General features: G+C 40.0%; 1 protein-coding gene across 3 annotated transcripts; it reads right to left on the bottom strand.

The window, feature by feature from the left end:
* Nucleotides 1–220: 220 nt before the first annotated feature.
* si:dkey-22n8.3 (endochitinase A) lies at nt 221–11,895 on the bottom strand. Of its 3 annotated transcripts, XM_017699025.2 has the most exons (8): nt 11,618–11,895; nt 11,178–11,274; nt 5,738–5,846; nt 4,979–5,419; nt 4,175–4,738; nt 668–731; nt 390–514; nt 221–278 (listed from the first exon to the last, which is right to left on the bottom strand). In XM_017699025.2, the coding sequence occupies exons 2-8, from the start codon at nt 11,217–11,219 to the stop codon at nt 247–249; spliced, it is 1,377 nt and encodes a 458-aa protein (XP_017554514.1). In that variant the 5' UTR covers nt 11,220–11,274; nt 11,618–11,895; the 3' UTR covers nt 221–246. The 3 variants fall into 3 exon arrangements, with proteins under 3 accessions (XP_017554514.1, XP_017554511.1, XP_017554513.1); XM_017699022.2 differs by having other exon boundaries at nt 4,175–5,419; nt 11,618–11,894; XM_017699024.2 differs by having other exon boundaries at nt 4,175–5,188; nt 11,618–11,892.
* Nucleotides 11,896–12,751: the final 856 nt, after the last annotated feature.

Genomic DNA, 12,751 nt, shown 5'->3' with positions numbered 1-12,751 from the left:
GTTCCCTTGAGATTTTTTTTCAGGGTTTATCATCAGTTATCTGGCTTATCATCAATTAAATCATCAGAGTTGATCATCAATTAAAGTGCTACATCAAGATGCTCAAATTTCCTTTTCATAATCAACTACAAAAATATATAAAGATAAAGGATAAACATTCACTGAACTATACAATGTTATTTGGTAAGACAATACACATAAGATAAAGAATAAACACTTCTTTGGAAAGCTGTGAGCAGCTGTTATTTATTTGGAGCTGATTTCATCCAGCACAGGCTCTGAGAAAGAGAAAAGAATTGTAGGTTTAGAAAAATTTTCACTCAAAATGTCAAACAAAACACTACACTATAAAAAAAGACCACAGTGTTGTAACACAAAGTCTTGCCCACCTGGGAACTTAAACTCTGGAAATGCTGTGAGGTCCCCATTACCATAAAGTCTTTGAAGCTTAGTCAGTTCCTCTGAAAAGCCTCTCTCATACTCTGGGCCAGCATCAACCAGCCCATTGCAGGCCCTGAGGGACATAGCAGAGGAGCTAGCATTAAGAAAACTGGGAAATGAGGGACATGCTGAATTAACATTCAGTGGTTTAGCATAATGTTAAGTAGAGGAGATGAAAAAGAGCAGATTTTTTTTTTTAAGTTCACAGAAAGTTTTGTGTACATACTTGCTCTTGGTGGAGTATTCACGGATCTTATCTAGGAACAGTCTCTTTACTGGGTCCAGTTTTGCTGGAGAGAAGAGCACAAATGTACACATATACCTTATATGTACATCTTATATTCTTGTTCCAAAATGCAGTAGCTGTGAAAGATATTTAAAAAAAAAAAAAAACTGACCCAAGATTTGTTCAAATCTGTTACACATCAACTCAAATACCCAGAAACTGCAATCAATATTGAAGTGAATAAATACATTATACTTTGAAACTTCCGTTTAAAAAGGTACATTTTCACCAACACTTTTAATCTAGTCCACTGATCAGCCAAGCATTTCATTGATAAGAGTTACAGCATTTTATGCAACAAATATATGAGGAAACAACTAAACAACCATAACAAGAACAGGAACAGCTGATTAAAACTGTCGAGCATTTATAACAAACAAAAAGTGCAAAGGTTGGCCCAGAAGAGAATCCAATGTCTCAACTAATTAAAGATACCGAGACATGTTTACAGCCAAGATGGTAAAATACCCATTAAATGTTGTGGCTCCCAAAGTGATTTAATTTTTGTTGAAAGGAAAAATGGCTCTTCATTACATTTGGGTTGCCGAATTTGATCTCATCACAGCTAACTTTGTGGAGATATTCGAACTCTTTTCACAGTCACAATGGTATTGGCACCTGGATGGGCTGCAGAAAGAGGTTACAACAAACCTAGTCTGTGGAATATATGTGACTGCAGTGAACTCTGAGCAATAAAGCCAGAGTGCCATATTAGGCTCATTGTAGTTTAAGTAAGAACGAGCACACCATAATAAAAAGCTGATTATATAAACGAATAAACAAATATATGTGATAAACATAGTATACTTCACTTTATATCAAAGACTGTACGGAGGTGTGGTTTGACTCACATCCATGGGCCAATCCATGTTTATCTGTGACTGAGTGATCTCTTTTATGAATGACCTGCTTCTGACAATTGGCTTTACACAATATGCTGGCCTATTAGCTACACCTATATGTTTGGCCAGTTGTGTGAATTACATCTTGAGGGTGCAGGACTTGATCCACACAAAACTAGGATGTACTATGGTTAGACATGTGCCAGTATTTGGTAATTCAGGAATCTGTGATATTAAACACTGACAGTAACACTGATATTGACACTTTTAAATACTGTCACTGCAATTTACTGTCAACTGCAAACAGTAATAAGAAAAAATACATTTTTTCACTGGAGATTTTTCAGACATGCAGTGTAGCTCTGCTTTCACAGACTCCCACTGCACTCTAACCGTGTGATATAGCACCTTTTTCTGAGCGGTGTGTGTAAACAATCATAGCATGGCAGAAGGAGGAGCAAAAGGAGAACTTTTTATCCCTCGACAAATGTGAAAACTCTGTCCTGCCTAATTTGAGGAAGTTCAATCTAACAAATATACAGCATCTCACAAAAGTGAGTACACCCCTCACATTTCTGCAAATATTTTATTATATCTTTTCATGGGACAACACTATAGAAATGAAACTTGGACATACCTTAAAGTAGTCAGTGTACAGCTTGTACTGCAGTACAGATTTACTGTCCTCTGAAAATAACAACCCACAGCCATTAATGTCTAAATAGCTGGCAACACAACTGAGTACACCTCACAGTGAACATGTCCAAATTGTGCCCAATTGTGCTGTTGCCTCTCCCTGGTGTTGTGTGACTCATTAGTGTTAAAAGGTTCCAGGTGTGAATGGGGAGCAGGACTGTTAAATTTGGTGTTGTGGGTACAATTCGCTCATACTGGCCACTGGGTATTCAACATGGCACTTCATGGCAAAGAACTCTCTGAGGATGTGAGAAAAAGAATTGTTGTTCTCCGCAAAGATGGCCTAGGCTATAAGAAGCTTGCCAACACCCTGAAACTGAGCACAGTGGCCAAGGTCATACAGCAGTTTTCCAGGACAGGTTTGACTTGGATCAGGCCTCTCTAAGGTCGACCAAAGAAGTTGAGTCCATGTGTTCTGCGTCATATCCAGAGGTTGGCTTCAAAAAACAGATGCATGAGCGCTACCAACATTGCTGCAGAGGTTGAAAAAGAGGGAGGTCAGCCTCTCAGACCATACGGCACACAATGCATCAACTCGGTCTGCATAAACATCATCCCAGAAGGAAGCCTCTTCTGAAGCTGATGCACAAGAAAGCTTGCAAACAGTTTGCTGAAGACAAGCAGTGCAAGAACATGGACTACTGGAACCATGTCTTGTGGTCTGACGAGACCAACATAAACTTGTTTCAGATGGTGTCCAGCACGTGTGGTGGTGCCCTGGTGAGGCGTACCAAGAGAACTGTCTCTTGCCTACAGTCAAGCATGGTGGTGGTAACATCATGGTCTGGAGCTGCATGAGTGCTGCCGGCACTGGGGAGCTGCAGTTCATTGAGGGAACCATGAATTCCAACATGTGCTGTGACATTCTGAAGCAGAGCATTGAACAGAATTGGTTGAACTAAATTCAGAACCATCCCTCCCTTCAGAACCTGCGCCACATGGCAGTTTTCCAAAACAATAGCGACCCCAAACACACCTCCAAGATGAATTGCCGTGCTGAAAGTAAAGGTGATGGACTGGCCAAGTATGTCTCCAGACCTAAATCCAATTGAGTGCCTGTGGGGCATCCTCAAGTGGAAGGAGGAATGCTCTGACATGTCATCATTTAGGAGTGGAAGAGGATTCCAGTAGCAACCTGTGCAGCTGTGGTGAGTTCCAGGCCCAAGAGGGTTAAGGCAGTGCTAGATAATAATGGTGGTCACAGAAAATATGTTCACTGTGAGGTGTACTCAGTTGTGTTGCCAGAATTTCAGACATTAATGGCTGTGTTATTTTCAGAGGACAGTAAATCTGTACTGCTATACAAGCTGCACATTGACTGACAGTTTTATGTCTATAGTGTTGGCCCATGAAAAGACATAAAATATTTGCAGAAATGTGCGGGGTGCATTCCCTTTTGTGAGATACTGTGTATGTGATTGTGTGTATATATGTGTGTATGTATGTTTATCACAAACTGTATGAAGTAAAAGTGACAAAACTTATCTTGGTTTTATTTAACAAGCAGTTTGGCAGACTGCTAATGGGCCAACAAACAAAACAGTCACAGAATCACTGGCGTGACATGTAGATGAGGATTATATGATACAGTACAGAATATGGCAAAAATATTTTATTTAAACATAGTGTATTTTACATTGAAGCAGCTTCAAAGCTCTTGGTTAAGGTCAGTGTTCTATGGCAGGATTCTCAACTCTAGCCTAACTGCAAATTGTGCTGCATTTTACTGTAAATATCACAAACCTCTACTGCTATTTAAAAGAAAATCCAGTCTTTAAAAGTGTTTTAATGCAATATTGTGATAACAACCTAAACTGTGACAAAAGGTTAATTAACATGACAATTTTTTATGCTGGCACATGCCTAAGTATGATTCAAACATAACAGACCAGAAAAAAGTGATAAGTACCCTCTAAAGACTCCTTGACTGCCTCCTCTCCTTCTGTCTTTAGTCCATCTTCTGCAAATTCTCCCTTCACTGGTTCAGGGCTCTGGGCCACTGAAGCTTCAAAAACCGTCTCTGGTGTGAGGTTCAGAACCCTGCCTGCCATGGCAACTCTCTCTTCAGCCCGACTTGAGGAATCCCCAGGGATTTCAGCAGTGTTATGCTGATGTGCCCTTCCTACAGGTATGACTCTTGAAATGGAGTCAGGGGACACCGCTTTTGCAGAGTCAAAGTCTACCCCATGTTCTGTCATTGCATGCTCTAGTACAGCATGAGGTGAAACTTTTGCCTCGGGAGTAATTTCAGGAGCAATTTCTTCAGAAATTATCTTTGAGGAAGATGCATAGCAGGCAAGATCAGCAGGAGTCGCAGAAGTCAGTGGTCTAACATCTTGCATCTGTGTTTGGGTAACTTCTACTTTTGATGGGACATGTTCAGAAGAAAGTGAAAGTGGAGATGTCGCATCATCCAGGGCATGAATGATTTCTACACCTTCAGCAGTTGGAGTGGCTTTGGTAGAACTATATCCTGCAGGGGAAATTTCTGGAATCAACACCTCAGGGGTGGCATGGATGTCTGCTGCACTGATAGACTGAGAGCCAACAATTTCAGCAGTCACCGTGTCCGTGTTTGAAAGGACCCCAACTGAAGGCTCTTTGGATGCAACCTCTATGTCATTGAAATCACTGACTGGATCAACATCCTCAGAGTATGTAACATCTATGGGGTCAGCATCAGAAACAGCTTCAGGTGGTGCTGTAAAGGTACCTGTGTTTTTGTGGGCAGTTTTTTGAGGACTTTCTTCCATTTCCCCTCTGGTAGCTTTGAATGATGTGCCAAATGGTGGAGATAATCCCAAAGAGCCAGATTCTTCAGGAGGGATTTTCTTGGTGGCTGTAGGTTCCCCTTTGACAGAAGGGCTAGACAGGACTGGTGGTTTTAAAGCATCTGAAGTCTTAGATGTTGCATCCACAAACCCTGCAGCAACAAGAGTCACTGATTCAGCAGCTGAAGAACTTGGAGCAGAGGGAGCTTTTTGCGTAGAAGCATCTGCAGCACTCAAATCACTCAAAGCAGCAAGCTTTGCTGTCTGTGTGGCTGCTTTCAAAGCAGCATCTGCAATTACTGACTGTTTATTCACTGTAGCGTCATTGGCCCTTTGCAGTAATAGTTTGCCAATATCGATTATTGTTTTGGGCTTTGCCTTCTCTAGGGTGAAGAGAGCAGACAGAACATTAAAGTACTTATGAGCATTAATAAAAAACGACTTCCTCCCAGCATTAAAGATTAAACATAAATGCTTCTAAACATAAGCGGTCTTAAGAAACACAGTTTCATACATACGTACTATATAATGTGCTGAATAAAAGAGGAAAAGGGTTCTGTATGTTTGTTTTGTCGAAGTAAAGGAAAATCATGCACTTTGGAAATTAAAAAAACATTAGTTTTTAGTCATTAATTGGCTAATAGCTCTACTTTTACATGTACGTTCTCGAAGAATCAATTGAAAAAGTCATATTAACTTACTTATACTTGTGTATCTGATTGGTTTCTTTGGATTTCCAGCTTTGGTATTGAAGTTCACCACATTTGGCGTTCCTCTTAAAGTGCCAAATGAGCTTTCCATACGCAGGCGCTAATAATACAGGAGGCAACAGTCAGACAGTACAGTGTGAGAGAAATTTTCTCCTCTGTTTTTGCAAGAAGTTCTCTCTCATAAAAGCGTACAGAGGAAACATTTCTGTTCCTAAGGAAAAAGAGAGAGCCAAAACAATGTGTGTAATGGCCTTGCTTGAGTTTTCACAACTCGGAGGTTGCCGCACCACATCGTACAGTACTGTGCAAAAGTCAGACAGCACCCTTAATTTATTTAAATTCCAGTCAAAATGGCTATTAAATATGGTATTACATTTCCCAGGGATATTTCTGGGAAGTGTAGACACAAGATAATCAACCTGCATAAGCAAGCGGAGAAAGTCAAAGAACAATATGGTTCCAAAACTGCTATACGAAAAACAGGACTCCTAACAACCATGCAAGATCTGGTAGACCACCATATCCATCACCCTCAGATAAACAGCATTTTATGCTTTGATCATTGAGAGAGGAGAAGAGCTCCACTCTTGCTTCAGATCTGAAAAGATCCACAGGTGTTTCTGTCCATCATTCTACTGTGAGAAGGCAACTCGATGCTAGCGGCCTGAAATTAGGTGGCTTTACTGAGGAAGGGAAGAAAAAAAAGCAAACTGCAAAGTAAACAAAAAGCTGCTGGTGTTCTAAGAACAATTGGCTGACCATCCCACATCACCACATCCCTGAATGCATGTAGGACTACTGGGATCACGAAAAACTGATTTCTCAGATTTCTAAGACTGATTCTGCAGATTTCTAGAAAGCAAGAAATTGAAGCTGCAATAAAGGCAACAAGTGAACATGCAAAATTTTAAATTAAATGCTATTCTAATATTTAGCATTCAAAGACTGAATTTTCTATTATATATATATATATATATATATATATATATATATATATATATATATATATATATATATATATATATATATATACACATATACACGTACATACACACACACACTTTGTGCTTTTTTATGATGTTGAAAAATGAACTTCCAACTGTTTGACTGGAAATGAATTAATGGAAAGGATGGTCTCTGACTTTTTCACAGTACTGTATATTTGTATAAGTCTGAGTACTGAGTGCTGAAAGCTAATCTGTTCTAGTTATGAACATTCAATAATTCTTCCTGGACATACTGCACCACTGAAAAGGGATCGGCTATTTTTCTTAAACAAAGGGACTGCTGGGTTTCAACCATAAAAGTGCTGTTTTCTGCAAAAAGCTGAACTTTTCTGAACTCATTTGCTCAGACTGTGTTGCCATGGAAACCACATTGCTGGTCAATTACTGACAGTCCACCAATCCATGTGACCACATGACTCATTTTACCTTTATTTATTAATCATATACACTCACTGGCCACTTTATTAGGTATTACCTGTTCAATTGTTTGTTAATACAAACAGTTAATCAGCCAATCACATGGCCACAACTCAGTGCATTTAGGGATGTAGAGGTGGTCAAGACAACTTGCTGAAGTGCAGACCGAGCATCAGAACGGGGGAAGAAAGGGGATTTAAATGACTTTGAACGTGACATGGTTGTTGGGGCCAGACGGGCTGGTCTGAGTATTTCAGAAACTGCTGATCTACTGGGATTTTCACGCACAACCATCTCTAGGGTTTACAGAGAAAGGTCTGAAAAAGAGAAAATATCCAGTGAGCGGCAGTTGTGTGGACGAAAATGCCTTGTTGATGTGAGAGGTCAGAAGACAATTGGCAGACTGGTTCGAGATGATAGAAAGGCAACAGTAACTCAAATAACCACTTGTTACAATCAAGGAATGCAGAATACCACCTCTGAACACACAACACATCAAACCTTGAAGAAGATGGGCTACAGCAGCAGAAGACCACACCGGGTGCCAATCCTTTCAGCTAAGAACAGAAAACAGACTACAATTCGCACGGGTTCACCGAAATTGGACAATAGAAGATTGGAAAAATATTGCCTGGTCTGAGGAGTCTCGATTTCAGCTGCAACATTCAGATGGTGGGGTCAGAATTTGGCATAAACAACATCAAAGCATGGATCCATCCTGCGTTGTATCAACGGTTCAGGCTGGTGGTGTAATGGTGTGGGGGATTTTTTCTTGGCACACTTTGGGCCCCTTAGTACCAATTGAGCATCGTATAAATGCTGCAGGCTACCTGAGTATTGTTCCTGACCATGTCCATCCCTTTATGACCACAGTGTACCCATCTTCTGATGGCTACTTCCAGCAGGATAATGCACCATGTCACAAAGCTCATGTCATCTCAAACTGGTTTCTTGAGCTTGACAATGAGTTCGCTGTACTCCAGTGGCCTCCACAGTCACCAGATCTCAATCCAATAGAGCACCTTTGGGATATGGTGGAACGGGAGATTCGCATCATAGATGTGCAGCCGACAAATCTGCAGCAACTGCGTAATGCTATCATGTCAATATGGACCAAAATCGCTGAGGAATGTTTCCAACACCTTGTTAAAAGTGTGCCATGAAGAATTAAGGCAATTCTTAAGGCAAAAGGGGGTCCAACCTTTTATTAGCAAGGTGTACCTAATAAAATAAATGGCCAGTGAGTGTAATTTTGCAGTGCTACTCTGAAATAGACAGTGAGAGTCATCAGCCCTGTCAAGACCAAACCTTGTAATTCACTTTTGTCCTTTTTTTTATGACATTATTAGAAACTGCCAACTTCCTTTTTCATTGTGTCAAAATTTTATGAAAAATGGACCAACAGAAATGGTCCAATAATACCTACAGAAAAGAATTTATAACAATGACTAAATGATAATCTAGTCAGTCCGGTAATTCGAAGAATTTCCCTCCATTTCCAATACTTTTCAAAGACCACAACATTTTTTTCAAATCAAGCGATGCCTAAATAATGAAATAAATACATACACAAGTAAGTAAAATATATGACTACTGCCATTGCTTTGTCCCTGCAGCCTTCATTCATCAAATCACAGATCATAATCCAGTCATACTCAGAGCTGCTAATGAATACTTGAGAAATAATGTAATGTCCAAAATGGCCCTATAATAAAATTTAAAAATAAATAAATAAATCGGTAGAAAAACAAGGCAATAAAACTGGGTCCCGTCTTCCCTTTTCTGATCTAGCTGGATGCTTGCTGTGAAACATCAGACAGATCTCAGCTGTCCTTCCCTCTTGCATCCCCTTTGTACTAGGTCAGAACATCATGAATCATGCACCTCAGAATTCTGTTGGGTGTGCTGTGTTTTTATTAGTGCCTCAAAAAGGGACACCACTGCCTTGTCTAAATGTGATGCCAAGCACGCCTCTGTTCTCTGCCATTTCTGACGTTCTTCATGGACACGGTAGCATGGTACAATGCTGGAAGTGTCCCAACTGGCGGCACCTGGAGTGTTGTGGACTTCATCTGCATGTGCGTGCGAGAAACATTACCCAGAATTGGTCCTTAAGACCAAATGATCAAATACGTTAAATTATTTATCCTGTACCCGTGTTTTTTAAATAGTGTAACTAACCTTACATTCACATTACCATACGTTCATATAACTCAAAGACTGTTGGATAGTTAGCTAGATCAAGAAAAAAGGCAACAGAGCGGCAGATGACCAATCATTTCCTATGGAAGTGGGTGACGTACAGCCGCAATTTAGTGACGAGCAGAAAGCACCATGGCAGCAGGGGAACAAGCAACAAATCAAGACCATAGACCCTATCTGTTTGTACGCTTTCCTGTGATGAATAGTTTCATTTCATTTCCAAAAAGGCTAAAGTTTAACATAGTAACATCATTTTATGAATGAAAGTGTTTGTAAACAGGACTGGAATGTAACGAATCACAAGAATTGGGAAAACATATCCCAAACACAGAAATTGAGTATATGTATTCATAAAAGCAGTTAGAGTTACAAACACAGTTACTTTTTACATTTTTAGTAGTACAATTTTGAATACTTCTACTAAAAAATAAAAAAAAATCACCATCAGGTCGTTTAGCTAAGGCCCGAGTCGACTGATGAATCGGAGCCAGTAATTAATCTCAGCATTACTGAACTAAGTAATTGCTGAGAATTTCGCTCATTTAAATAAGTGATTTTTTCATTTAATACAGTGGTGGACAGTAACAAAGTAAATGTAATTTGTTACTATACTTAAGTAGTTTTTGGTGTATGCATACTTTACTGAAGTATTTCCATTTTGGGCGACTTTTTACTTTCACTCCACTACATTTCAAAGGCAAATATCTTACTTTTTATTCCACTACGTTTTTTGCGAAATCTGTCTTTCCTTTTGGTTTATGTGTGTATAAAAACGTAACATGTCAAAATAAAGGAAACGTGAAGCAAGAACACCAATCAGGGCACAGCGGTCACTTTGTTCTGAGCTTGTTTTGACCTGTTGGTCATACCGACCCTGTGTAAGCATTCGGTTCGACATCAGTGCAGGAGTGTAAAATTTCAGGAGAGTCTATTCAACATAAATGATGGAACTAACCGAACTGTGTAAATAGAACACAATATAGAAATATGTCCACAAACACAGTCGTGACTGTATAAATTCAGAAAAGACACATGCCAAACACTTTCATTTTATAGTAAATTTGTTTGGCTAGTTTATGTTTATAAACAGAGACCTACTCATTTGTGATCCTGCGTTTAAAGAAAGTTTTTAGTAAACTCAACCTTGTAACTAAGTTGCAAATAAATCTAAAACTGAAACTTTGATTGTTTGAAAAAAAGAAATGTTATTTCAGAGCCACTCGGTTCTACCTAAAGGAAACTATTTGCCTCCAGTGTTCTGTGCTTATGATCATTTTAATAGACAGCATAATACTGATTTACCAAGAGAGACACTGGAGTATTTTCACCTAAAATGAGTTGATGAAACAAGAGTCTTGTTATAAAAATGGTAATCGGACATTAGAGTAATAATTCATCTTTTAGTACTTTTACTTTTGATACTTAAGTACATTTGAAGGCAAATACTTTTACTCAAGCGGAGGTCTAAAGGGAGGAACTTCTACTTTTACTGGAGTAACATTTACCTTGGGCATCTCTACTTTACTTCAAGTACATGACTTGTGTACTTTGTCCACCACTGATTAAACACACTGACAGTAGAGAACTGATGACCAGTGAGGGCGAGGAGCCGTGTGGAGTAAACACAAGGAATAAAAACAGCAGTTTCCCCCATGTGCCGTGTCAATGTGTATTCTGGCATTGCTTTTTGATGTACTGTAGTGGGAACATCACTGAACACTTCTGGACAGGGTTTCCATCCTTCATCCTTCACTTCACCCACCACTGCTTCTTCTAAACATCCCGCCCAGCCTGTGTAACCATACCTGCTCACTCAGGCGCCCAAGTCTGAGGAAGGGAGCTGCCATCACTGTGGTCGGCAGAACATTTACTCCAGCTCGATGGTTCCCCTTTTCCACCAGGCTGAACAAGACGGGAGAGCAGAAAACACCACGACAACTCAAATTTAAGTAAACCTAAAGAATCCAACTAAAACACTTAACCACGCTGTACTGTTCGGGACAGCGTACACATGAGACGACGAAGCTCAGCCAAGCCAGCTCTCCATGTTTTTGCTCGAATTTCCCGTTCCACCTTAAATGCTGCAGCAGTTACATTCTGGTGCCTGTAACTGCCGCGCCATTTAAGGTGGAACGGGAAAAAAAAACACAAACAAGCGGCTGGAGCATAGGACGCCGACTTCTTCCCCCTCGTAAATAAGTGAAAGCGCACACACAGTTATGGAGGTAGTAGGTTACATGTTTACCCCTCTTCTCCGTGGTGGTCTGCTTCTCTGCAGGTACGTCGACAAGATTTCTTGTTCACTTCTTGTCCATCTAGGACTGAACAAGTTGTCGAGTTAAAGGATTAAGAGGGAGACTGATTTAGTAACACGCAGTGAAGCCCAGACAGAGCTGCAGGTTCAGATGGGACATTACGTGCAGACGTCGTTGTGTAACGGTTAGAAGTAGGAGCTCCTAACACGCCCCCCCTCCCTTCCCTAAAGACGAGGGTCCAAACACTAAAGGCGGGGTGTTTTTCCAGCGGATAGAAGTGGAGCTGATGGTGTGGGCCTACCACTACCTCCTCAGAAGGACGGAAACTAGGCTGTGTATTTTAAACGAGCTAATCTTATGAACGCTTATCCACTCAATAAATGTGATAGAAAAGCGTCCTGCAGGGGGCGCTCGACCCACTGCAGGGTTAGGAAACAGTTTCCTGGACGTGGATAAAAGCCTGGTCTGGGACGAAATTGCATTAGCAAAGGTGATTCTTTGCTGAAAACTATTTTTTAGCTTACATTTAGGCTTAATCTGGTGCCTTTTAACACTTCTGGAATAAATGACTTTGAAATGATATCTAAATAGATAATATCTGGAGGCATTGAAAGTAAAACACTTCACTTTGCAGGAATACAAAAGAACACGTTATGAAAAGTCTTAGTGCTCTTATGACATGCTTTGATAAATCACACACTTCAGTATTAATCTGTTCATGTGCCACAGAACATCTTTCAGTAGGTTTGAAGTGCTGAAGCTGTATATGACCGTTTTTACTGATAATCAAATACACTTTTTTAATTGTTTTGTTCCCAAGTGGCCAAAATACTGACTTTAATGGCAGAATAATTAAAAACCACACATTTCTTCAGATTTGTGCTCAGGCACAAACCAAACGAAACGTCTGAAACTTTAAAAACACAAACTTTAATGGGTTAAGAGCCAGTTTTCTGGACATGGATTAAGACTAGTCTTAGACAGAACTGCATTATTAGTGGTGATACAATTTTAGCTGGAGTCTAGACTTAATCTAGCCCTGAGATGCTAAATTACATTGAGATCACTATCTCAATGTAACAGATGTGAAGAGACTGTAGAGCTTTCCAAGACAACGTTAATTC

The sequence above is a fragment of the Pygocentrus nattereri genome, chromosome 12 (genome assembly GCF_015220715.1).
Source record: "Pygocentrus nattereri isolate fPygNat1 chromosome 12, fPygNat1.pri, whole genome shotgun sequence".
NCBI classification, from domain to species: domain Eukaryota; kingdom Metazoa; phylum Chordata; class Actinopteri; order Characiformes; family Serrasalmidae; genus Pygocentrus; species Pygocentrus nattereri.
The sequence above is the reverse complement of the archived record's forward strand: the minus strand, read 5'-3'. Positions and strand labels throughout refer to the sequence as shown.

Coding starts and splice junctions, on each gene's coding strand:
- si:dkey-22n8.3 (XM_017699022.2), bottom strand. CDS start 11,219: ATGGCAGCTCCCTTCCTCAGACTTGGGCGCCTGAGTGAGCAG. Junction 5,847..11,177: donor TTGGGCGCCTGAGTGAGCAG/GTATGGTTACAC, acceptor CTGTATTATTAG/CGCCTGCGTATGGAAAGCTC. Junction 515..667: donor GAATACTCCACCAAGAGCAA/GTATGTACACAA, acceptor TATGTCCCTCAG/GGCCTGCAATGGGCTGGTTG.